Source organism: Abramis brama (genome assembly GCF_963993115.1).
Source record: "Abramis brama genome assembly, chromosome: 21".
NCBI lineage: Eukaryota > Metazoa > Chordata > Actinopteri > Cypriniformes > Leuciscidae > Abramis > Abramis brama.
This window is the reverse complement of record NC_139983.1, coordinates 11,245,006-11,271,941: the sequence shown is the minus strand read 5'-3', so window position 1 is coordinate 11,271,941 and position 26,936 is coordinate 11,245,006. Positions and strand designations below refer to the sequence as shown.

The 26,936-nt window shown below is 37.1% G+C and overlaps 4 protein-coding genes across 4 annotated transcripts in view; 2 read left to right on the top strand and 2 right to left on the bottom strand.

The window, feature by feature from the left end:
- sec23a (Sec23 homolog A, coat complex II component) overlaps positions 1-15,153 on the bottom strand; it is a 28,372-nt gene extending 13,219 nt beyond the window's left edge. Inside the window, exons 1-13 of the mRNA XM_084096721.1 lie at positions 15,060-15,153; positions 12,783-13,018; positions 12,545-12,602; positions 12,094-12,180; positions 11,761-11,997; positions 11,578-11,657; positions 9,467-9,611; positions 8,067-8,225; positions 7,466-7,581; positions 7,086-7,209; positions 6,861-6,941; positions 6,655-6,744; positions 170-276 (exon numbers count right to left, since the gene is read on the bottom strand). Coding sequence (XP_083952847.1) covers positions 170-276; positions 6,655-6,744; positions 6,861-6,941; positions 7,086-7,209; positions 7,466-7,581; positions 8,067-8,225; positions 9,467-9,611; positions 11,578-11,657; positions 11,761-11,997; positions 12,094-12,180; positions 12,545-12,602; positions 12,783-13,003 — 1,505 coding nt within the window. The 5' untranslated portion in view covers positions 13,004-13,018; positions 15,060-15,153. The remainder of the gene's footprint in view (positions 1-169; positions 277-6,654; positions 6,745-6,860; positions 6,942-7,085; positions 7,210-7,465; positions 7,582-8,066; positions 8,226-9,466; positions 9,612-11,577; positions 11,658-11,760; positions 11,998-12,093; positions 12,181-12,544; positions 12,603-12,782; positions 13,019-15,059) is intronic.
- On the top strand, positions 1,941-5,466 carry LOC311072031 (adenosine receptor A3). Its single transcript, XM_084096733.1, has 3 exons — positions 1,941-2,753; positions 3,363-3,516; positions 5,132-5,466. Exons 1-3 carry the CDS (start codon positions 2,060-2,062, stop codon positions 5,322-5,324), a joined length of 1,041 nt encoding a protein of 346 aa, XP_083952859.1. The 5' UTR covers positions 1,941-2,059; the 3' UTR covers positions 5,325-5,466.
- Positions 15,154-15,926: 773 nt separating the features above from the next.
- srp54 (signal recognition particle 54) lies at positions 15,927-21,587 on the bottom strand. Its single transcript, XM_084096258.1, has 17 exons — positions 21,494-21,587; positions 20,841-20,960; positions 20,620-20,721; positions 20,446-20,537; positions 20,275-20,359; positions 20,000-20,104; positions 19,823-19,889; positions 19,672-19,729; positions 19,428-19,578; positions 19,166-19,314; positions 18,988-19,088; positions 18,782-18,868; positions 18,595-18,668; positions 18,393-18,501; positions 17,007-17,177; positions 16,814-16,909; positions 15,927-16,603 (listed from the first exon to the last, which is right to left on the bottom strand). The coding sequence occupies exons 3-17, from the start codon at positions 20,695-20,697 to the stop codon at positions 16,512-16,514; spliced, it is 1,515 nt and encodes a 504-aa protein (XP_083952384.1). The 5' UTR covers positions 20,698-20,721; positions 20,841-20,960; positions 21,494-21,587; the 3' UTR covers positions 15,927-16,511.
- A 407-nt stretch (positions 21,588-21,994) lies between these two features.
- LOC311072332 (uncharacterized protein) lies at positions 21,995-25,128 on the top strand. Its single transcript, XM_084097295.1, has 8 exons — positions 21,995-22,185; positions 22,738-22,859; positions 22,946-23,084; positions 23,173-23,294; positions 23,561-23,671; positions 23,765-23,871; positions 24,271-24,370; positions 24,504-25,128. Exons 1-8 carry the CDS (start codon positions 22,089-22,091, stop codon positions 24,624-24,626), a joined length of 921 nt encoding a protein of 306 aa, XP_083953421.1. The 5' UTR covers positions 21,995-22,088; the 3' UTR covers positions 24,627-25,128.
- Positions 25,129-26,936: the final 1,808 nt, after the last annotated feature.

The window sequence follows — 26,936 nt, the reverse complement described above, 5'->3', positions numbered from 1 at the left end:
GTTGTGTCCAAGGATCCCTGATTACTGTCACTTTCACAGTTTAATGCATCTTTGCTGAAAAAATAAATAATTTCTTTTAAAAAAAAAAACCCCATCTTACTAACCCCTACTTTTGAAATGGAAATGAATGTAGCAATCATTGATGGTTAATATAAGGGAAAAGACTTACTTCCTTGCAATTGTGGTCACTCTGATGCGCCTCTGTCCGCTGGAATGCTGATACTGTGTTACGAACTGTATGGCTCCACGTCCACCCTGTGGGATAGGAGCGTTGTGCTGAGGGGGGGAAAAGATAAAGAATGAAGACAGCCTAATATTTTGCTTAACAAAGAACCCACCAAATGGTATGGCAAAAATAAAGGTTTGCTTTTAAATAGGTTTCCCAAACCTTCCCACCATCCTGGCACCAATATGCTATTGTTTAGACAAACTTGTTATAGGTCGTCTCACCCAAAGTCACAATTAGTTGAAATATGTTGGATATTTGATGAAAATTACAGTAAAATGAGTAATATAGTGAAACATTACCATTTAAAAGAAATGTTTTTTATAATGAAATTTATTTCTGAAGCTGAATTTTCTTCAGTCACATGATCCTTCAGAAATCATTCTAATATGATGATTTGCTGCTCAATTATTATTGGAGCACAATTGTTATAATGATTTTTATTATTATCAATGTTAAAAATTGTTTCTGATGCTTAATATTTTTGTGGAAATAGTGATACATTTTTTTTCAAGGATTCTTTTATTTATAGAAAGTAAAAAAAAATTTTTTTTTATTAATTTAATGCACCAATTATAAATACAAGTATAAGTTTAACTTTTTTTTAAATCTTACTCACCCATAAACTTGTTTTGTAATACAGCTTCCACAAAAAATATTAAGCAACATTGATAATAATAAGCAATGATTCTTGAGCAGCAAATCAGCAAATTGGAATGATTTCTGAAGGACCATGTGACACTGAAGACTGGAGTAATGATGCTGAAAATTCAGCTTTGCATCACAGGAATCAATTATATTTTAAAATATATTCAAATAGAAAATGATTATTTCAGAGTGTAATAATATTTCACAATATTACTGTATTTCTGTGAGAATGAGACTTAAAAAAAACATTTAAAAATACTTTATTTTTTTTAAAGCGTAGTTGTCTCAAACATTAAGCAAGGCTAGAAAGCGCAACCTGAAAAAATCTCTCTGTAACACATCTTTCTCTAAACTATAAATATCCCAATAAAAGCTCCAGCATGCATCTCAATCACAGCTCTTAAATGCTCAACATGTCTATAAACTGACTGCAATCATGAAATAATTATTACGTTTTAATATATCTATTTGACTAAACAATTACATCCAGGTAAGGTACTGCAAAGATGGCTTATGCTGTACCACCAAAAAACCTGTAATCTAAAAACTCTTCTAATCTAAAATGAAACGAGACATGTAGCAGGATATAACAGATACAACTGGAATAGAAGGCTTAAGCTCTGGGTAAAGGCACTGAAGCCTTAATTAATGATAACGGCTTAAATCGAATTAGGGTCATGCTTCCCGCCAATTACACAAAAAAAAAAAAAAAACCACTTGAGTATGAAATGGCTCAAAGTCGGCAACAGAGGATATTGAATCTCAGGCGTCATGTTTGCCGAGCAGTGCAGCTCCAGCCTCCCCATGCGCCCTGTGTCCACAGAAACATGCTCTTTAAATGTTAGATGCTTTATTTACCTCGCTACATGTGATTGTAGCTGTTCACATAGTTTTGCCTCTCAAGGCAACGTGTTTGCCATTTTCAAACAGACCAAGGCAGGTGCTGATAGTAAAGACGGAGGAGGGCTTGACTAAACTCCCCAAAGAGATCAGTGCTCGGTGAAGTGATCGTCTACTCCTAAAGATCAGCATGAGGTACACTCCTCCCATACAGCAACACCTTCCCTGGTGGTTTGGCACTGATAACGTGACCTCCTCTTTCCACAGCTTCCATTGTGGTCTCTGTCGTCGAACGGGTGTTTATGTTTTGACTGTACATGCCTGCATTTGAACACCCATGTAAACATGCAGTGGACTTCGGTGGTTTATGGAGTGTTGATGATTGGTTCCAGCTTCTGCTCCATTTTGGGGAACTTGCTACTACTTTTGGTGGTGTCACTCAACCAGAACTTGCAAACGGACACCTGGGTTCTCACATTGAGCTTCAGCCTATGCGATCTGGCGTTGGGCGTCTCCACCATCCCTTTTGGTATCCATAACAGTTTTTTCCAGGTGAAGAGCTACCCCAGCAAGAGTGCCACCTGCAAGGGCAGTGCCTTTCTGTTTTTGTTGCTCCAGCTCGCCTCCATCCATTCCCTCACCTGGGCCACTGTTGACAAGTTCACAGAGATCTGCTTCGCCCTCAGCTACCCGGTGATCTTTACATCGCACAGGGCCAAAATCATCCTCGCGATAGTGTGGGTCTACAGCATCCTCAACGCAGCTCTGCCACTTTTCGGTTTCGGCAGTTATGTCTACAGCGAGACAAAGTTCCTCTGCCTTCCCAGCTTCAAACCGTCCAGCATCACCTTCAACATGCTCTTCATGGTGTTGGGAATAATCATTCCCATTGTACTGATGTGCTCCATGTATGGATATATAGTGCATATAGCTAGGAACCAGGTGCGAAGAGGGACGTTTGTTTGCAACGAAGACCACTGTTTCTATGTGCCAGCCAATAACTACTTCAAAAGCTCCATAGTAATGGTGACAACCATCGGTAAGCATAATTAAAATAGGGGACATAAAGCAGTTTTATTGTATTTGATTTTGTCACCGTGTTTTGGAAGTTCATTAAGTGCTTATCTTTCTGATATCATTCTGTAATTGGTATTTATTTTCCCTTGGCATATAGAGATTTTTTTCTGCTTAATGCAAACACAGAAAGGCTTCTGTTTAAATGTTTTAAATTAGTTTTGCAGACAAACAAATTGTCTACGTATGAATTTCTATTAAAAACTAAAAGTTTAATTTATTTAATGGAAGAGTTGGACTGGAGAGGAAGGAAAAGCAACAAGTGCTTGAATGAAAAATAAATTGCTGTGGATTAATTGTGATTTAACTCAATGTCATTAATTTAATTAAAATTTTTAATCAATTGACAACCTAATTATTTAAAATGTATAATGTATGTTCCTATGTCTTTGGTGACTGAGAAACCCCCCCAGCAAGGGTCCAAGTAGATTGTGGAGAAATTAATTAGCAAAATACATCACACATGCAACACAACCTCGAGAGGGAGCAATTCGATATTCTTCTCGAGCTAATGAAATGAGCTTGTCCAAAAAATCTTTAACCACATCATGTGATTTGTGTGTGTTGTTGACAGTGTGCCTTCTTGTTTGCTGGCTGCCATACATCGTTATCTGCTTCTATGAGACACTGACGGGAAAAGAGAGCCCACAGCCTGCCTCGGCTGTTGCCACATGGCTTGTCCTCTTCACTTCAGCTCTCAACCCATGGATCTACTCCATGACTCAAACGTAAGCAACTAAGTGTATCATTTTGTTGACTGTATATTATGTGGAATTAGGGTCCAAAGGCAGGTATGTTTCTTACAATGCATAGAGGGCTGGGCAGTATGACGATATATTCAGTGCGACGACAGAAACACTTGTCAACCAGTGCAGATTTTGCAATACTGTTTATACTGTAATGTACTGCTATATTCAGGGGTGCACATAACTGGTGCGCATGCGTGGAAAAAATATACGATGCGCAGCAGAAAACGTGGAGGGAAGCACTTTTGAGTAGCAATATTTTTGCCATTTTTGGGGACAGCGACACGTTTACTTACTGGAGTAGGATTTCTCTCCATCTCTGGTAAGATAGCAATCATGATCATCATGAAATCAAGTGTTTTCATTATTAGCGGTGCAACAGATTGCAGTTGATCCGTTATCTGCACGGACCAGGGCCCACGGTTCGTCACGCATGTGATTCACGGATTAACTGCTAAGTTTAACCATCATAGAGTGAAAGTTTATCATTTGGATGCGTTTGTCTTGCCAATTTACACTTTCTAACGATTTTAAACGAGAAAGAAGAGGCGAAAGAGAGAGATGCGCGTTTCAGACAGAGCTCGAACAACGAACTGATCCCTCTTTCGTGTTTACTTGCGCTTGAACGGACACGTACACAAAATTATGTCAAAATAATACCCGTCTCGGCAAGTATTCTCTCGGTTATGTCTTAAGTGAACAGTTGAGAAAGAAACCGGATGTGTATCAGTATATTCGGTCCATGTATTCGGTATTAAAGTGACAGCAGCCTAATATTCCTGCTGTTGTCAGTGTCATTAATGTTAATGACTAATAAAATCATTAGCAAATCAGCATATTAGAATGATTTCTGAAGGATCATGTGACTGAAGACTGCAGTAATGATGCTGAAAATTCAGCTTTGCGTCACAGGAAAAAGTTACATTTTAGAATATAATTTTAAAATATTTAAAATTGTAATACTTACAATATTACTGTTTTATTGTATTTCATGACCAAATTAATAAATATCTTACAGACCCGAAGCTTTTGAACGGTAATCTAGCTTTCATTTGTAAAACATTTAATTCAGTGGACTATTCAATATTTATTTAAATATTAATAAACAATTTTATGGTTAAATTTCAAAAGGAAACAACTATATTGTGATATTTACTACATCATTACTAATACTGCAAGTATAAGTCAGCCCACAGCTAAATGTCACAATAGATAGAAGACAGACAGGAAGATCCATAAAACAAATTCTCCCAGAAAATAAGCTCTCTATTTTGGGAAATGTAATCATGGATAGACATTACCTTTTTATTGTTGATTAAGACTTTTCTGGCTCTTTTAACTATCAGATGTGGCAGCTCATATTAATACCTGCCACATTCAATAATGTTTCGTAAATAAAATGTGGCAGGAATTGAATGTGGAGCAGGATAGTAAAAGAAAGGTGGAGGTATAAACCTGCAGATGAAAAACTCGCAACATTTAGAAAGAGAACTTGTAAAGAGCTATGATTCATGGTACTGATTTGTGGTTGTTATTTAGATTCTAAGAGCATGAGAGTATGTGGGAGGTTTACCATGACCTTGTTTGTATCTTTCAGGAGATACAGAGCCGCGTTGCGCAAAAGCCTGAATAAAATCCGACAGATGTTTGACTATCCTCGTAAAAACTCTCTCTCCCAGTGCACAACCATACAGCCACGCCGCGAGGGCAACAGCTCTTTGCCAGCTCCCAATGTACCTCCGGCACTACAAACAAACAACCAACCCCAACAGGACCTCACGCTGGTTTGAGCACGACACTTCCTGACCTTTGCTGGATGGAATAGTGTAGAAATAATTATGACTTAGGGAAGCATCTACAGCATCGTTTCACCTCAGCAGAAGAGGACACTGGGTTGGCGGAGCTCACCAGCAGCAATTTATGATGTAAGCAGACTTCATGCAGACAGAAGGAACCTTGTGCGATAGTCTACAAGACTTTTGCATCACAAAGATGCATTGTGTTCATTTGTGACTTGAGCAGAAACAGTGATTCACTTTTATTCTAAAGGAATGCTCAAAGGACAATGCAATGTGATTGTGAAAAAAAAAGCTATCTCTAAAATGTTCAACAGACACCTGAAACTGCCAATCAAAGTTCAATAGCTTTCAATAACTTGAAAACTGCATTAATGACTGACTTCAATAGCAACTTGTATAATTTTGATGGCACAATCTGATCTTATGTATATCATTGGCAATGTAAATATAGTTATCTTAATATATAAGCTCACACCAACCTCAAAACTAAATGCTCACATTACAGTTACTGTGAAATGTATGACGGCAAGCATTAAGACCATGCATTACCCGTATATTTATAATATAAAAATAACTGAAGATGAGACTAACTTGTGCAAAATGATTCCCTGTAAAACGTCATGTCATATTCCTCAATATATTTTGCTACATTTGGAATAATTTATGTGAATCAAGGTTCAAAACTACTGCAGTGAAGTAATGCTTTAAATTGAAATGCAGTAAAAAAGAAAACACACACACAAAAAACATCCCATGTATGATGAAAGTTTGCCCTCTAGTGGACCACCTGCATATAAGGTGGAAATCTACAAGAACCTGAAAACGTGTCAGACTGCAGCGACAACAGTATCTGTGACTGGTGATTTCACTAAGTACAACATGTTCCTGGATCAACATCTTTGTTGATCCTGGATCAACAATCCAAATCAACCAATCAGATTTGAGGGACAAGTTAAAAGTTCATGTCAAGTTTAGGCTTAAAACCAGGGTTAGGTGCTTCTACATCAGTGTTATTCACCTACCATTTCCCTCTTATTTTAGGGATAAGTTATGGGTAGGGTTAGGTTTAGGACAGGGCTAGGAATAAATTTTCAGTCAACAAAATATGTTGATCCAGGAACATATCTTACCTGACTCTGACTCATGGCATTAAGTGATTTTTGCTTGTTTTTTTGCAAACTGAGAGACAATTATTTTTCTGTGATGGTTTTCCAAAACCATCTGTGGCAATGTTAACTTGTAAACATGCATATCAAGGGTCATTTGTCACTTGTAAACATGCATATCAAGGGCAGATCAAACAAAGTTTACTGGCATGTACCTGATTCACAACCTCAAAGTAGAATGCAAGAGTGGTATTTGGGTCCAGTCCACAAATTTTCCACTGACTTGTGCCACCAGTTCCTATTTCCTACAAGCAGAGGTGAAAATGTCAGTATGTTCTCTGCATTGCCAGAGATAAAGCTGAACCTAAGAGAAAACACTGTATAGCGTGTCTATTAGATTTAAAATAGATGAGCTACTTACGTTTTCTGACACACAGGGACCTTTGGCGTTGAGGGAGACACATGGGCCGATTGCCCCAGAAATCTTTATCTCTCTTGAAGTCTGAAATAATAGTGTAATAATATTAAAAGGAAAGCCACATGTAGCACAATTAAATAATAAAGTAATTAAAATAGCAAAGACAAGACAATTAGACCAACTTTTTTTTTAAATTGTAAAAAAAAAAAAAAAAAAAAACCAAGCCACCTTAATCTCCAGAGTCCCTGCAAGTGCCATCTTAAAGGCACCCTGGACATCTTTAGTGAAAACTCTTTGGAAAGTTTGCTTGAACAGAGATGTATTGAAAGAGTCCGCCATGACCATATAACCCCTGCATTTACAGAAAAGCAGAAAGGTGCATTGTATGTGTTTGGATTGTTTTCAAGAATACAAGTATACAGTCAGTACAACAACATATGGCGAAGGAAGAGAGTTTCTCAAATTCGCTCGTACTTAAAATCTTGGGAATGAGAATATGTCTAGATTTGCTTTCTTGACTCTCAACATGTTTTAATATTCACCAATGTCAAGTCAAATCTCCAAGCATACTCTATCAGTATTCTGAAACCCTTTTTTGAGTTACTTACCCTGTATAGTTGGTGCAGCACTTCATTTCCAGTAATCCTGTCTGATCCAGAGCGCATGCATAAATATCAACGATGTGTCCATTGGCGGCGGCACGGTTGGCCAAGGCTTCATAGTGCTACAAGGGAAAAATACCATTTTAAATGTGTGCAAAAACTTCAAACTGTTTAGGCTACAAGAAGGCTTTCCCAAATTAGTGGATCATGGCATTATCTACACCAAGGTCATGGAAAGTAAGAACTTGGGTCAAAACGTCTACCTTCCAATGTACAGTAAGTGTGTACCAAATGCATAAATGTAAACTCAAATCAAGTAAGAATTATGAGCATAAGTTTTTTAAAACCAGCTAATTGCCAGTTTTCACACATATCATATTTAAGAAAAAATATGCAGGTTTTTCCAGATAATAACTCTGATATTACTGTGTTCTGCTCTGAAATGTCAAATAGATTGTAAACCTTCCAATGCACCTTTGTGACATCACATTTTTAAAAGAGTACAGCCACTTGAAGATACTTCACCTTCATGAAAGCATTGGTACCACCAGTATGTGGGTACTTCTACCAAGCCAATAAAACAGACAACAAATACGGGAAAACTCACTTTAGTGCCTTTCTTCATGAACTTGGCATTGTCCTTCTCGATGTCATGCCAGGATCTAATAGGTGTTTTCAGTTCATCTCCTACCACCATGCCTGGACCCTGAGTGGAGGGTCCACCGATGAAAGCCATGATGCGAGCGCCAGTGTTAGGGTAAGTGCACTGCAAGAGGGAAGTAAATGGAGGGAAACAATAAACAAGCACAAAGTTAGAGTAAGACGACCAATTCAGTGTTTGGGCACTAATGAATTTATGCCTTTCATGATCTTAAAAACCTTTTGAGATAAAGGCTTAATGCAAATATAAATATAATATAAATATAAGTTGTGCATACATGTGAAGTTTTTAGAAAACTACATTTTCATTACAAATTATGCATTTCTGAGCAGAATAGTGAATAAAAATAGCAGTCAGCAACTACTCAGCATACATAGTAATTTCTTAAATACTGTTTAACAAGCATCTCAAGATGCCCTTCATGATGTTGAGCTTGAAGAAGCTGTACGACAATTCCCATACTTCTGTTTGTGTCATTTCATTTTTTTTTTATTCCTTTATTATTAGTCCAAAGTAGAGCTGCACAATTAAGGAAAAACTGAGAATTACTATTTTTTTGTTTAAAAACAGAGATCACGATTCTCCCACTACTCTGAGTAGACAACAAAACAAAATAACATTTCATTTACTAGAGGTTCTGACAAAATGTGAATTGCTGCAGTGTTTTTGAAAAACTTTTGGTTTGAGTGAATGATTCATTGACTCACTCATAAAGACTCAAAGTTTCATTACTGGATGAGTTAGTGTTTTTGAACAAATCTCTTTAAGGAATGATTTAATAAATACTTTTTTTAACAGTCATTTGTCGCCACCTACTGTGTAATGATGTAACTGATACAATATTTATTTGAAGTGTCAAGTTACTTTCAAAAGGTGATTTACTCCATTTTGATCACTACCATAGACATTAGTGTTTATATCTGAACTATAAAATATATGCCTTTACTTTTGTGATAATTTGAATTATTGAAACAGAAATAATGATACTGTGTGTTTGAAAAGACTGGTTGTGAAGTGGTTTTATACAACTGCTTTCTCTGGCTCAGCTGAAACGCCAACGCAGACTTGAATGCTCCACTGTGATCATATTGCTCAAAGGTTTAATAGACATAGTTGAATTATTTTTATTTAGGAATAAAAATAGTGTGGGTATTTGAGTCGATACTGCTATCTTTTACTGATTTATCAAGCAGCTCTAGTCAAAAGTGTGGAAAATAGTAATAATAAAGAATGAGAAGGTGTGTCCAAACCGGTAATGTAAACTTATAATTTTGTAACTGCAGCTGGTAGCAAAGCTGCCAGCACAGCAAACCATTAAAGATAATAACATAAATCCTGACAGTCACCTCTAACAGACCGACAGCAATGGAAAGGGCCACTCCAAGTGATCTCAGTGGTCGTTTGCCTTGAGTGACGGGCCAGGGGTCTCTCTGCAGCTCTCCCAGCAAATCTGTCAGATTCATATCTATCTTCTGTACCGGCTGAAGAAACCTGAGCACATATAAAATCAGTGACCACCATATTCCAACACAACCCCAAAGATATATTAAAGGGACCATGACATGGATTTTTTTTATTTATTATTTTAATATGTTCCTTAAGGTTCACTTATAATGGTTTGCACACACACACAAAAAAAAACATATATATACGGAAAAACTATTATTTTCAACCTTCATTCTGCCCCTTTGTCTGAAATGATCCTTTATCAATGGACGGCTCCTTTACGGCTTGTCAGTAAACGGCCACTTTTATGATTGGCTTACGTCATTGCATAGGAAACAGTATCAACAGTACCCACTGTTGATAAGTGTTTTGAAAACATAACCCATATTAAACAGTCATTTACAGACAAAACATTATGAAATCATTTACTTGCGGTTTGTGATGCAGCTGCTGTCAGCTCCAATACAGTTGGGCTACTTAATTTTTCAACAAAAATTTCTTTACATTACACTTTACCATTACACTGTGCCTCGTTTACAAAACAAAATGCTCCGAACAAACATTTAACCAGCTTTATTTCCCGACCTGACGGTTCCGCAAAATTTAGATCTCGTTTCCATAATCTCACATTCAAATGTCTCTAAAGGAAAGAATGAGATTAAGTAGCCTATAATAAATGCTATACAAAAATTGTGTTCGTGTCAATATAAATATTAGGCTATTTTAACATTGTACTGTCAGCAGAGAAAAAAAAATGCCACAGAAAAAAAATATGAAATATAAATAGCCTAACATAAATTAAATAGGACAAAGCCTATCACTCAAATTTCTAAGCAACATAAACGAAAATCATATTGCCCTACTGACAAATGAAGTAGGCTATTTTCTGCCGAACTATTTCAAACATCCTTGCAAAAAAAGAATGTTGTTGACTGACAATGGTTTCAGTACCAAACAGCTCCTCAGAGCTAGGTGTACAAGTGGTCAGAATTAAGTGCGGATACGCTGTCAAAAGATTTCGGGAGTGGGCTATTGTCAGTCAGACCGCCCGCTCCGTCCAAAGTAGCCTACACCAGAGTTCTGACCGCTACCGTCTTTTGACGCGCGAATGGACACAAAGTGGTCAAGCGTATAACTAGATGCGGCAGGCGCAAATTTGATGCGCTATTTGCGTCCGGTGTGAACGCACAGTTATACTTTAAAATGTAATCCCGCGCCGCATGATTCCCTATGGGTGTTTCACACAGTATGCGGCGGTGAAATCGCCGCGCGACTACGGCTTTTCTCAAGTAGTGGAAGAGTTTTGTGCAGCATTTAGGACTTCCAAAATAATCCGGCAGGCCAGAAAATATTGCTGGCGGGCCAGTTTTGGCCCGCGGGCCGCCAGTTGTCGTTCCCTGTTCTAAAGTCTGTACAGAGACACAAATGAGCTGTTTAAACTGGACGAGTCAATGTTCTTTCACTCTTCCATTTGTCCTGTTGTCGACAGACTCAAGCACATGGAGTGTGTCAGAAACTGAATGCGCATCTGTATGCTGTATCCAGTGTAGACATTGTCTGATTATAATGGGTTCTATTTGCTTTTGACGCAATGTGACGCTCACATGAATGCCAGTGGGCAGGACCTATGGTGCGATGATGTAAAACTATTCGTCGATGTCTTGCTCTTGAAGCGGTGATATGTAAATGTATTCACCCGTGTGACGTCACAGATCCCGCAATATCAAAACGAAACGTTTTTGGACCTTGATTAAATAAATGCTTTGTTTATAATGAGGAGGATGTTTTAAGCTATGAAACTTGCAGGATTTTTAAAAATGGTACAAAGACCACTCATATTTCAATAGATCACGTCAATATTTGATTTCTCATGTCATGACCCCTTTAAATATATAGAAGAAAACAGAAGCTGTCCTATGAACAGTTATCAAGGTTCTTGCAAGCTTCAATTTGATTATGCAAAGTAATTATTCATCTATATAGCTTGAAGAGGCTGTTGAACTTAGCACACCTGTTTGACGAAGGAACCTGAGGCTGTTGTGGACCTCGGCCTGCCTGCGGTGCAGCTGCTTTAGTCAAGCCAAGCATCTCCTGTACATGAAATTAAAATATTGCATATTAAGAGACACTTGTGCCGACTAGTTCAGTCAAACACTTGTATCTTAAATTAGTTTCTCATGCATGAAACCTTCACCTGGAGCTGTTTAGCACTGAGGTCTTTGGTTCCCCTGAAGACGTAGCTCTTAGAGATGCCTTCACAGCCCAGCTCGTGAACTTGGACCATGCGTCCAAACGTGATGAGGCCCACCAGAGCAGTGGGAGGCAGCAGACTGAGGGACATCTGAAGAGACTCCTTCAGCGCCTGCAGATCATCGTCTTCCATACATGTGTCCACCACATACAGGAAGTTCAGAGGCATCTGCACACCACGCTACAGAAAAGAAACAGTATCAGTAGCTATTCATGATTCCACGTCTAGTGTCCAGTATTTCTATGGCAATGAAAGGTAATTAATTAAAGGTGATACCTGGACAACATATTCAATAGTGGAGAACTGTGGGAGAAGCTCAGCCGGTTGGTTGACCTCTGATATTCCAGCATAAGTTGGAGGGAACTATGACAGGATATTGTTTAAGCCAATGATTAAATGACAATGCACTTTTCCAGGGCTTCAACAACATGATAAAATCAATAATGAAAATAATCAACAACAAATTTGATTATTGATTAGTCATGTAACTGCACAGAGCCTTTGGTACATACATTTACATAAATACATTCACTATGTTTGTTTACACTGCAAATTGCATATTTTGAGGACAACATTGGGCAGGATGTGGAATAACAATTTTGTAATTAATGGATGCATTTATTATTATTATTATTATTATAAATAATAAATCATTTTAGATTTTTTCATCAATTAATTGACTGTGTGAGCTTCAGCCCTACTCTTTTTAAAACTGCAAAGACTTTACCTGATTTCTCTGATAACAGAAGTTGCACGCCCAGAGTTTTGCCCTGTAATCCACTTGACTGATTGTGCAAACAATGGAAAAAGAAAAAAACAGAAGCATAATAATATTAGAGCATCGCATATAATGTATCCAGCTTTCATAATAAATGTGTTTATTTGGAAATTACTGCAATGGATAAGTAGAAGATCCTCCATCTGTGAACTCATTATGCTGTCTGCTCTGACTTAACAAGACTTACCACAGAGGATTGAGCACAGCTCGGCACGTGGCCCGGCTGCACAGCACCGGCTCGTACTGAATCGGGGGAAGATCCGGACGCTCTTTCAGCGGGGTGAACAGGGAGGCCACGGGAACCACCATACGCGTGGCTTCCAGACGACTGGACGGCCAAACGTTCCAACTGAAACGGACGCCATCGCGGTCCTCGTTCTGCTGGATGAACTCCTGGAAGGTCGCCATAGCACCCTCTGGAATCTACAAGTTATACACACACTTTACAGATGGAGCACTACTGATTTCCATGTAATGGCATCTTAATGGAGGAACAACTAAAAGATCAAGCAGTGAAACAGTCACTACAGAAATTTACCCAGTGATGTATTCAAATAAGACATGCAATCTGATCTGTGTGTATATTACAGAGACAGGCCAGCCCAGTCTGATTCATCATTACTCTTTGGACATAGGGCAAACTATAACGTCTCATCACACATCATTAAAAGCAGGAATGAGATAAGAGATAGAAGCTCTGTTCAGAAAGCACCTATGATGACAAATGCCATCTAGGTAGGCATCTCACTAGGGTTTGAGTAACAGCCTATATCCTTGTCTGACCGTGACTTTGATGCACAGAAATGATGCCTACTAGGTGGTTTTCAAACTTTTTGAAAAAAAAAAAGCCAAGGTCATCAACATATGATAGCCTTTGAGAGAAACCCCTGTCCTAAAATATAAAGGTAGCTACGTATATATTAAGACAGAATTTCAGTATATACTGGGCAAAAGTTTGAAACATTACTTTTTTAATGTTTTCGAAAGAAGTCTCTTATGCTCATCACGCCTGCATTTATTTGATAAAAAAAAAACAGTAATATTGTGAAATATTATTACAATTTAAAATAATGATTTTCTATTATAACTTAAGTTTAAAATATATTTTTTTTCTGTGATGCAAAGCTGGATTTTCAGCCTCAGTGTCACATGATCCTTCAGAAATCATTAAACAGTTGATCATTAAATCATCAAACAGTTGTGCTGCTTAATACTTTTTGGAACCTGTGATGAAAAGTTAAAAATAACAGCATTTATACAAAATAGAATTCTTTTCTATCAATATAAATCTTTACTATAACTTTTTATCAATTTAACAATTTAAAATAAATCACTGACCCCAACCGTTTGAATGGTAGAGTATATATAAAGATTTCTATTTTAAATAAATGCTGTTCTCTTTAAACTTTTTATTCATCAAAGAATCCTGAAAAAAAGTTTCCAGCATTGATAATAAATCAGTATATTAGAATGATTTCTGAAGGATCATGTGACACTGAAGACTAGAGTAATGATGCTGAAAAGTTAGCTTTGCATCACATGAATAAATTACATTTTAAAATATATTCAAATAGCAAAGTTATTTTAAATTATAAAAACATTGCACAGTATTACTGTTTTTCTGTATTTGTAATCAAATATGCAGCCTTGATGAGCATAAGAAACTTCTTTCAAAAACATTTAAAAAAAATAATGTTTCCAAACTTTTGAACGTGTGTGTGTGTGTGTTAATGTAAAGTTGTGTTTGAAACCCCTTCACAGACCAAGCCCTGACTACTGAGCACCCAAAAAAAGAAAAAGAAAAAAAGCCACATGTGCAGCTGAGAAGAACAGACCAATGAGAGAGGACATTAGAAACAGCCAAGTGTGCAAATTAAAACACTTTTGGGGAAATAATAGGATACAAGATAAATAATGCAACAGTCTGCATAGTTTTCAAATCAGTGACTATGCTAACATTATAAGGCTAATAGAAAATGTAGGATTATTTCTTTCTCTCAAGGAAAGACATAAAACTATGGCTATATAGTCAGCTATACAGACACATTCAACTTTGTTGAATAAGTTTAGTTTATTTTAGTTTAGTTTACTTGAACTGGGTGGTCCACTGGGGGCATCAGCCCACCCTCCAAAATTAGCCACAGAAAGCTAGTTCGGTAACGTTAGCTTAGGAAATACTACTCATCTTACACCAACAAGAACACAACTTGAGTGCTACAACTAGTGCTACTTCATAAAGACATGATCAAACACTCCAGTTAACATCACCTTGTGATGTGAATGCCTGCCTGTTTGTAGATACGATGCTTCCAGTCAACACTGACTTCAAGCTAAATGTCCTTTAAACCCTCGATTTCTTGAGCTACAGTCCATCTAACGCTCTACAATCGTAAACATTGATCGAATCATTAACGTAATTTAAATTATCATCTAGTTGTAAAGGGAAAGTTGTGTTATAACATACCTGAAGCCTTGATTGAGTGTTTCCTCGGAGACTCTCAGTCAGTGACAGACAGCGGCGCGCTCACGGGCGCGAGCTCTCGAGCTGATGACGTATCAACTCAACATGGAGTCGGTGCCACGTCAAGAGCCCGAGACTCATTTCATGATGCACTTCAAGAGTTGAATTGTACATTTTATCTTTGAGAAACTGCATAATATTCAAGATAATTATGCAAGAAATATCTTTTACTTAAATTACTAATTTAATTAAATTAAAATATAATATTTTTTTATCTATGTATTAGTAAAGTATTAATAAAGTAGTGACGCATTTTTAACACTGATGACCATTTTTTTTCATGCAATAACATTGTATTCTTGATTTTGTAATTCTTCGATATGAAAATATTTTATAGACATTATATTAGAAGCAAATCAGTTTCCCCACATAGAATTAATTGGATCAATAAATGTATTAAATTGTAATGAATACAATTTAAGTATTAAAGCGATAAACTATCTTTTTACAAACAAACATTTTATGTATGTTTCATGATGCATCATTATCTTTAATTGCAGTTTCCTTGATTTTTGCATTAAAAGCAATACAAAACTTAAAATGTGAACAATTTACATTCACAGCAAGAATTTACAATTTAAAAGCATTTTAGTAATTTACTTTTTTTTTAAGCAATTAAAATCATTTAACCAGGGATACAACAAAAATTTGACCAACTAATCTCTGTGCAAATTTATCAAGCTGTTGCTTTGTCTGGATTTCAAATGTACATAAACAGTGAAAGTACTATGGTCAGTATGTTAAAAAAACACAAGTTAAATATTTGATGACATTTCAGCATAATCAAAAAGGATAATAAGACAACTGCTGTTAAAATGTTGCCATATAAATTTTATTATAACGTTATGACAAAAATATTGCCACGTACTCTTTTGCAACTACTGTATTCCTCTCTGATACAAAGCCAAAGCTTTTCTATGGCAAACCAAGAAATCAGAAATAGTCAATTATACAATAAACCATGATTTCTACTCATGAATATATTATGCTATGAAGATGTTCATAGCAATTACTGTAAAATCATATAACCTTTACGGCTTTACCTGTAATCCAGCTTAGAGATAGTAAAAGTCAGTTGTCATTTTGGTTGACAACTTTTGTGAAGCACTCAGATGCCTGTGTGATATTTGCCAAGATGAACACTCTCTGACATCACAAGACATTTTAAACAATCCCTGGACTTGATCTCAGGAAGCAACATTTCTTCTAACAGTCCCCATTTTTCTGCTCCAGAAAGACTGGGCTTTACATTTAAATGAGTCTTTGTTAAATGTTTTACACCTTTTAAAGAATTAAATTATATGTGGCAAGACACAGAAATCAAACCATCTTCATCTGCCCAGGTTTTGTTTGCTAAAACCATCGTTTGCATCCTCTGTTTGCAGGATCAGAGGTTCACATGTTGTTAAATCCCATCATGCCTTTCATGTTGCCAGCAGCTCCCTGCTGAAACTGCCTCATCATGGACTGCAGTCCAGCCATGCCACCTTGCAAATAAACAAAGACAGTTGTCTTTAAGTAAAGCTTTTACAACAATAATCGATATTCAAAAATCCTTACATATCTCCTGATGACATGATATTGAAAAGTGCATTTTAAGTAGGTTCTTGCATGCAACATCACGCCCATCTATAGTAAAGGTAAGTCAATGGTCAAGCAACAACTAAAGCATGTTATGGTTTTAAGGAAGCTCATACCCATGTGATGAAGCACTCTGGGATCCATCATTTTAGCCATCTGCTGGTTCAGTTTCGCCATCTGTGACGGGTTGACGTTCTTGGACATGTCCCCTCCTTCAAAACAATGATACAATGAGTCACTGATTTTAAATGCCTGAATGAATGTATCATGTTTGGCTGGTTTACAAGCATTGGATACAAATCACTCAACCTTTAAACAAGCCTTTGATGCCTCCCATTTTCTTGACCATCTGCGCAAACTTTGTGTACTGGGTGAGCAACTCTTGTACGTCCCTGGTAGCCACTCCAGATCCCCGGGCCACTCGCTGGATGCGGTTAGGCTGTTTACTGAAGAGCTTGGCGCCATCCTTGTTGTCGAGTTCTGAGTTGGAAAAAGCACAATATGTTAACTGAACCGGTCAAGTTCAGAACTATGCCTAAAATTTTCCAATAGAGTGCTGCAGACGTAACGTCAAAAACCAAAAGACTAATTCGCCAACGGTTCCCTCAAGATTTTTCAATGGGTTTTTTTTTTAATCATGTTTTTTTTTCCAATATATGGAGTAAAATAAGGTCTGTGGTAAACAACTTGATACTTGGACGTTTTGTTCTACAACGCAAATTACACACACATCTAAAACACAAATTTTGAAGCAGCAATGTTTATTTAAAATAATAGTTCACTTAATTTAAATTCTATCATTTACTCACCCTCAAGTTGTTTCAAACCTGTATGAATTTTTCTTCTGCTGAACACAAAATCATATTTTGAAGAATGTCAAGTCAATGGGGTCCATCAACTGTCTGGCAGAGGTGTAAAGTCCACGGGTCAGAAAGTAAAAGTCCTGCCATATGTTTATTCCACCCATGAACTCAGCCAGCAGATTTCACTAATTAGTATATCTCCTGGCTGAAGAACTGTGCTAATTAGCAAACCCAGGTGATTGGAACAAAATACTGAGGAGGACTTTTACTTTCTGAACCTGGACTTTACGCCTCTGCTGTCTGGTTACCGAAATTCTTCAAAATATCTTTCTTTTGTTTAGCACAAAAAAGAAATTCATACAGGTTTGGAAAAACTTGAGTGTGCGTAAATTACAGAATTTTCATTTTTGAGTGAACTATTCCTTTAAAAAACATGTTTCTGATAAGTAACTAGATAAGAACATTTGGGGTGTGAGTGTGTGCAGTTTACGTTGTAGAACAAAACATCTAAAGCCCAAAGTATGCTTCGTTTTTTTTATGTGTACGCTATTAAAGTTGTAACGTATGCGTACAGTCAAAGGCATAGCTGATTTCGTGCGTGAACGCTGGCAGTCGACACAAGAGCTCTAGAAATTTCATCTTGGTCCTGTGACTGCGCTATTTTCTCCAGAAGTTATGACCAATAAAAATATCTTCTTATTCTTTTAACTAAATTTGCGGCTCTCTCATAACCCCCTTACAAAAGTGCTCGTCAATGTGGACGTTTGTTGTTGTTGCAGAATTAATCTTCCGGGGTTTGATGTCATGCTTGAAGCACTCTATTTAGGCTAGTCAATGCTTTATTTACATATAAGTTTTAAGACCGTATTAAAAGAATTTAAGAAGCACATACCCTGGTCATTCATGCTATCCATTATTGTCATGAGTTTCTTTAGTCGGGCCATAGACTCCTGTTCATTTCCTTTGCTCATGAAATCTGTTCCAAAGCCTGGGATCATGCCCTAAAACAAACAAAGAAAAACAGAAATTGTGAGAAAAGAACTACTCTGTGGGTAATCATAATTAGACATCCCTTCAGTTAAGGTTGGCATTACCATGATCTGACCAAAAGGTCCCATTTTCATGATGTTCTGAAACTGTTCATACATGTCCCTGAGTGTAAACTGACCTAAGAGAGAGAAATGTCGCATGAAAAAGAAAAACACTGGAAAATATCTTATTGTCCAAAAAATGGCATTGAAAACACAAAAATACACATTCTTATAGACATGTTATAGTTACCATGTTTGAGCTTGTCAATTAGCTCCTCGTTGTCATCAAGCTTTAGTTCGTTCACTTTGTCAATCAGTCCCTCAATATCTCCCATTCCTAGAGGAAAAATAAGAAATGCAACATAAATAGCACAGTTCCAACGACAAGAGGTTTGTGCGTTTAAATCTTTTATCTGAAGGTTTTGACAGAAGCTCAGCAGTATTTCAAATCCTTACCGAGCAGTTTGCTTATGAAGGGCTGAGTCTTGAAAGGCTCAAAGTCGTCAATGTGCTCGCCTGTGCCGATAAATATGATGGGACTCTTTGTGGCCGCCACACTGTAAACATAAATTGTCTGTAAACTCTTTCATTTTTTTACTTTACTGAAAGTACAAAGCATAAAGTGTGTACTTACGCACTGAGTGCACCACCACCTTTGGCATGGCCGTCCAGTTTGGTGACAATAACAGAAGCCACATCTACCTTGTCTTTGAAGGCCTTAGCCTGAGCCTCACAAGCCTGACCAATGGAGGCATCCATCACATACACTATGTTGTCAGGTTGCTGTGGGAACAGACAGTAACAGCCACAAAACATCAAGCTTTATTATTATATAATTTATATTTTTCTATCTTTATTGCTTTACTTGATCAAAACAGAAGACGTCTCTCTCTTACCACAGCATTTGACACCTGAAGCATTTCCTCAAAAAGTGAGTCTTCCTGTTTATGTCTACCACTAGTGTCCACAATGATTATTTCAAAGTTTTCTGTCTTGAATTTTTCCACACCCTCAGCAGCTATGATCACTGGATCCATTTCTGTGTAACTATTAAGTCACACCAACATGAATCAAAGATTAGGTTTGGTGAAAAAATGCAACTGTAACAAGAAATAATATAGGAAATAACGCTTTTATTACCTCCCATAAAAGGGTATTCTGGCTTTTGTTGCATTTTGCTTGAGTTGGTCGAAGGCACCTTTAAAAACAAAAAAAACAATTTGACTTTTTTTCCCCTTAAGTTCAGAAAGTATTAGTGTGCAAACACATGTAAAGACAGAGTGGACTTTACCTGCTCTGAATGTGTCGGCGCATATCAAACATGTTTTCCATCCTTTTCTTTGGAAGTAGTATGCCAACTAATAAAAAGGAAAAAGACCATTCTTGCTAGCTGTATAAAAAGAGGTGTATAATATAAAATGTCTGTAAAAGGTCTAAAAATCTGGGCAAATACCCAAGAACTGCTCACCTTTGAACATGTTGTGGTTTTCCCACTGCCCTGCAGACCCACAAACATGATAACGTTGTTCTTTCCCTTTGTGGGAGTCCAGGCTTTGACTCCAGGATCCACCAGCTGCAATTAAAAGCACTCAGTATTCATCTTATAGAATACATTCCTATCATCTAGCGGTCAATTCAATTTGGTTTAATATCATTTCTCTCCTCCTTTAAAAAATAGAGATCTCCTGAGCAGGAGATCAGAGTCTCCTCGAACAGAGACAAACAAAGGAAACAATTACTTACCTTGACAAGTTCCTTGAAAACAGCATGCTGGATCATTCTTCTCTTGTTCAGCCCAGAGGCCATCTCCTCCAGATCAATGGCTGCCCTGAAATCATAGAGCGGTTATAGAGAGAACAGGCATTCTATAATCGGGAATTTACCATTAAAAAGACAAAAACTCTTGTTACATACTTGACATTTTCTCTAAGCTGCTTTACCAACTTGATATTCACATCAGCCTCCAGCAGGGCAGCACAGACTTCCTTGAGCATAGCATTTAATACCTAAGGAAAATTGTAAACAAGTTAGCCTTTTATGATGGACCGCAATGCTTAACAAGCCCAAAATGCATTATGTTCACTGTACCTCCTCGTTGATAATGGTGGCATTGCTCAGAGACCTCAAAGCTGAGGTTATTTTCCTCCCAAGATCAGCTAAAACCATTTTTGCGGTTAAAGAGCTGCCAACCTGCAACAAATAAAAGAGAAAGAGATTTAACAGATGACCAGCTTCCAGTCACAAAGCCATTGAGTAGGACTTGAGTGATGACATTACAATTGTGATTGATCTAATATGCATTTCCTTACTTGTTATGAGAATGAGACTTTCCAATGTGATGGGGTTTCCCCCAAAACAACCCTCCTGTCACTGCTCACTCTGAACCTCGAGACTTCAGTGGAACCAGTACAATGATGTTTTCAACCTCTCTAGGCAAATACAAATCAGAAAATGTCAAACAAAAATGGATGAGCTGTTATGTTATTACCAGCTATGCACTGTACGGTTTGGATAAACATTTTAAGCCATGTATCGGGACTATATGACTACATTTGACTACAACAAATGTTGGCACACACATGAGTATTTAAACTATTATGAAATCATTATATTATAAATTTGAATGTTTGTTATTACCAGCTATGGACTGTACGATTTGGATGAATCTGGCATACTTAAGCCATGTATCGAAACTACATCAAAACACAAATGTTGGCACACACGAGTCTTTAAACTGTTATGAAATCATCATAGTTTTATATTATATATTTGAATGTCTGTTAAGACTGACTTAAGCTCTATGCTGAAAAGAGGCCAAGAGAGCCGCTAACCCGCACAGCCGTTGTTGATTTACTTAAATACAGGATTTAATTCATGTTTAAGTCAACCCCATGTCAGTTTAAAACGTTCGACGTCCGAAATATTAAGATATAGAGATATGTTTCGATTAAACATTACTTACCTAAACTCGCAGCAGCTGTTTTTCGGCGAGTGGAAAAGCGACTACAAACGTCATCTAACCCCCAACTTCCCGTGACGTGACTTTACTTCCGTGTAAAACAAAAGTTCGCCTTTTTTATTTTAAAATATTTTTTTTGATTATTTATAGTTTAGATTCGTTTTCATTCACTTAACTTGGGTGTAATATTTTTATATCTCTGTGTATATAAATTAGAATATAAATTATACCATTATTGTTTCTTTTTAAAATATCCTTTATATTAGAGATCATGAGGCAAAATTATGGAAGCTTATGTTAAGGTGGCACAGCAGTAGATAAAATTGATTACAACGAAAAAAAAAAAAAAAATATGGTAAAAATGTTTACTTTTAAGAGTCATTCAAATCTAATTAAGGCGATTTAAATTACAAAATGAATTATAACCTGGAATATTTATAATATCAGGTTGATGTTCACAAAAATGTAAAGTTCTACCTTAAACAATACTCTTCCCACTGATTCTACCGCAGGCTCATACGTGTTGCTCAGTAGTAGTAGCCTATGCTGGTAACCTAGATTGTGATTGGCGTAAAATAAGTATCAAGAGCTTGAATCGATGAATTTTAACGAAGCAAAGAATGAAATTCTGCAGGTGTTTTCAAAGACGGAGAGGCAATATCTTCCAAAACTCCTAGAATGGTTGAAAACATCTGGTAAAATCAGGAACTTTTGTTATTGTCTTGTTAGCTGAAGATTAGATTATTTGCAAGATGTAAGCACGTGTTCTTATTAGACTTAATGCAAAAAAAACTTAAGGCAATCATTGTTTTTTCATGGACTGGTCAATGGACTGGTCAATAACTTGCCAGTGGAAAGAAAACATCCAACATACACATTTAAGTGTTTATTTTACTATACTTTATTTATTTGCCTTTGTAATTACAATGCATAGACCCGTCTTTCAATAACAATATCTTTAATGGGCTTTTTTATATAACATTTATTCCTAAATGTCAACAAAATTAAGTTTTGATCCTGGCTTTATGTAATGTTCATATATCTGTTCTGGAAATTTGTGTAAATTAGTGCATATTCAATGCTCCATTTGCATATTTAGACATATTATTGCTTACTTACATTAACAATTTTGCAATGGTTAATGTAACTTAAGTATACAGTATATTAAGAATATAGTGTTATCTATTTGTTAAAATGTTTACCCTAATATTAATCTGTCTATAACAGTTTTTCATCTACATTTTTAGGTGATCTGGATGATTTCCTGGTGGATAACCAAAGTGTTATTCTTCAAAGTATTGCAGAGGACCTAAGGACTTGCCTTCCACTGGAGGCTATGGCTCCCTCAGAGACCATGGCTATTCAGAAGGTTTGTGTATTAGATTTTTAGCATTGTGCTCTGGGATTCACAACTACATTTCACTGTTAGATCCTAAAGCACACTTTAACTTTTAGACTCAACAGAAACCTCATCCCACTGTGCATGTAGATGCATTCTTATATGATGAGGAAACTGTAGATTCATTGTGTGAAGAGGGAAAAATGAGTCGCAACTACTGCCTCAAGTGTGGATCGCACAGAACAGCACCGTTGGGTAAGTGTTTGCATGGATACTTAGCTGTGTACATAAACTCATGCAATAAAAAGCAACATCATAATATGCAATTAATAATTTTTCAAAGAGTTCATCTCACATTCATTCTCGATCCCGGAGCTCCAGTTCCTATTCCGCAACGTTCTTCCAGACCTCACAGGAAAACTGGTGGTGGATGTGGGATCTAGATTAGGAGCTGTGCTATTTGGGGTAAAGTGCTGATGATGTTTGTTTAAGCACACTTAAGCTCATTATCAATTGTGAATTAAGTGATGTTTATAGTATACTGAAACAGTAACAGTCGCCCTGGGGCAACCAGGGGTTAAGTGCCTTTCCCTACTGGGTTTAAACCTGCAACATTTTACGTACCAGCCCAGATCTGTATCCACTAGGCTACACCAGCTTTTATCTTTCTTTTTAAAACATGGTCTGATTCTGATGATACATTATTGCCTCTGATTTTTTTCTCTTTTCAGGGCTACCTTTACAGTGCAGCATCTCAGCTTATGGGGGTTGAAATAAGTTCAGAGTTTGTCAAGCTTCAAACTATGGCTGTACAAAAATATGGCTTCAGTGACAGAATTCAGGTAATTGATCATACCTTATTTTCATTTTTTTTGTATGATCATTGTTTTGTCCAGATAGTATGTTTATAGAGATGTTCAATGTGCCCTACATAGGTGATTCATGCAGATATCCGCTCTCAGGCTGCCTTAGTGCAAAATACAGACGTTTTGATCATGAACAACGTTTTTGAATTCTTCATGGAACCAAGTGATCAAATGCAGTAAGTGCCAAACCGTGATTGTACTTAAGAACATGCAGAGATCTTATTGAAATAATGCATAAATAAATGTTTTTTTTATAATAAACAAATTATATATTGTGCGTGCATAATTATTATGCAAGTCGATAGAAATACTATATATTATGCAATTCTATAGAAATTGCAAGTGTGACCATTGGACTAGATATGCCTGTTAACAATTATAAATCACTTACAAATGATAATACACAAAATTAATAGTAGTTATTAAGATTGATGTGGTTTGGAATTGGTAAAATGTACTCGGACAAAAAAATATAATCAGAGTATTGACATTTTATGTATAGTATTGAATAATTAGTATAGTAATTGTGTCTTAAATAAGGTTTACACTAAAATTACACATTTTTTCTTTTTCAGAGCTTGGCTGTTTATTAATAAAAATTTCCGAAAGAAAGGTGCACTGTTAGTAACTGTACCCGGCATTCAAGAAGCACTTACTCTACTTCAGGATGCTGTTGTAAGAAGCTTTGCTCTGTCTCTGATATTACTGTATTTGTCTCCTGATTGTGATTGGCAGTATAATTCAATACATCAAGATTCAATCAAGATTTGATGAAACAATTCTAAGTTGTTGTTTTTTTCTTTCCCAGTTCCTAGAGAATTTAGCACTCAGCCAATGGATCGAGGAAGTACAACTTGATTACACTGTTTATCTAAAAAATGACACAGATCCAGATTCTCTCAAGCAAATCCATCTTTATACAGTACTTTGACCCTTAAGCCGAACTCACGCCGTAGCTACGTCGTAGGCTGTGTGTACCCTTCGGCGTACCCTGATGTGCACCTCTCCAAAAATGTAACAACGCGTCAATTCTACGCAGACGCAAGCGCTGTGATTGGTCTGCTAGAATTGCACGTCAACGCGGACAACGACGCAGAAGTATAAATGAAAACCAACGTGTTGCCTACAGCGTAGAGGCTCTGGCGAAGGTCCGACGCAGAAGTATAAATCAGCCTTTAGGAGAGAAAGCTCTGGACTCTTCTGATGCACTGGAACAATGAATACAATTAGCCTGAGTGAGGTCTTTAACAGGATATATTTAATTTATCATACAACATCCTGTTTTAGGTGAACTTTAATTTGTCAACTTTTAAAGTCAAACTGTCTGTTTATGTAACTAGCCATACATGTCAGATAATCTATGTCATGTTATGTTGACACTGCTGCATTTTAATGAAGTCCTTATTGAGCGATAATAAATATGTATTCCTTTATGTGGCCTCTTCCTTGGTTTGGTTTTGTTCTAATGCATTTCTGTGTTACACTCTTTCTGTTGAAAAAGGAAGTAGGGGATGTTTTTTTTCTTTTTTTCTTTTCGCTAGAGGAAAAGTTTTTTTCTTTTCGCCAGCAAAATTGTGTGTGTGTATATTTATTTATTTATTTATTTATATAGGGGTTGGACAATGAAACTGAAACACTGGCCAATATGGTGTTGGAGGTTTCACTGATTTTACATTCCATCAGTAAGAGCAGAGGGTGAAGGTTGAATTAGCAGAGCAATAGCACAGCTGTACAAAGAATAGTGCAGTCCACACAACATAATGGGAGTTCAAAAGAGGACAAATTTTTGGTGCGTGTCTCACTGGCTCATCTGTGCCCAGGACAGCACGTCTTTGTGGTGTATCGAGAGCTATGTTATACAGGGTAATGTCGGCATACCATCACATCGGACGAACGAACCACCTCCAACAGGAGTGACTGTCAACGCAAGAGGAAGCTGTCCGAAAGAGATGTCCAGATAATAACCTGTATTGTATCCAAAAAAAAATATAATACCACAGCTGCTCAACTCACTGCAGAATTAAATGTGCAGCTCGGCTCTCCTGTTTCCACTAAAGCTGTTTGTCTGGAGCTCCACAGAGTCAATATTCATGGTTGGGCTGCTATAGCCAAACCTTTGCTCAATTGTGCTAATGCCAAATGTTGGTTTCAATGGTGCCAACAGTGCAAATCTTGGGCTGTTGACAATGTGAAACGTTCTGTTCTCTGATGAGTCCACCTTCACTGTCTTTCCCAGATTAGTGGGAGTTACAGTGTGGAGAAACACAAAGCACAGACTGTTGCTGCCCAGAGTGAAGCACAGGAGTGATGGTTTGGGCTGCAATATCATGACATTCCCTACTGTGCTTACCGAACCATTCTGGAGGACCATGTGCACCTAATGGTTCAAACATTGTACCCTGAAGGGAGTGCCGTGCATCAGCATGAATGCACCAATACACACAGCAAGACTTGTGACAGGATGGTTTGATGAACATGACAGTGAAGTTGAACATCTCCCATGACCTGCACAGTCACCAGATCTAAATATTTTTGAGCCACTTTGAGGTGTTTTGGTGGAGCGAGACATAAAACGTTTTCCTCCACCAGCATCACAGTGACCTGCCCACTGTTCTGGAAGAGGAATGGCTCAAAATCCATTCAGCCACTGTGAAGGACTTCTATCAGTCATTCCCAAGACAAACTGATGCTGTTTGGCCGCAAAAAGAGGCCCTGCAACATACTAATAAATTATTGTTGTATAAAACCAGTTGTTTCAGTTTCATTGTCCAACCCCTATATGTATGTATGTATGTATGTGTATATATATATATATATTCACAGAAGAGACATTTTAAATGTCTATAGACCTAAACAAAATCTAATAGACATGGATGAAAAGCCAAACTTTTTTATTTCATGGGGGTATGAAGAAATAAAAACGTAGCTACCTTTAATTATTGTACTTTAAATACTACATTTGTTCACAAAAAATATTCTAATCATCTCTGAAACTAGGCTTTTTGTTTGGGAAATTTGTCACAAAGATAGTGCTACAATTATCTGTGTTTATTTCTAATATACATTTTATATATTAACCTAAAATGTCTTTCAAGAGTCATGAAGCTTCAGTGGTAGAAAAAAACCCCTACAATTTCCACTTTCGCCTCCTACTATTGGCTGCGGAGGCGTGATTGGCACTCAAAACGCCCAATGCAATGACAGAATTGTCGTGGAAGTCCCGCCCCCAGCGCTACCCGGT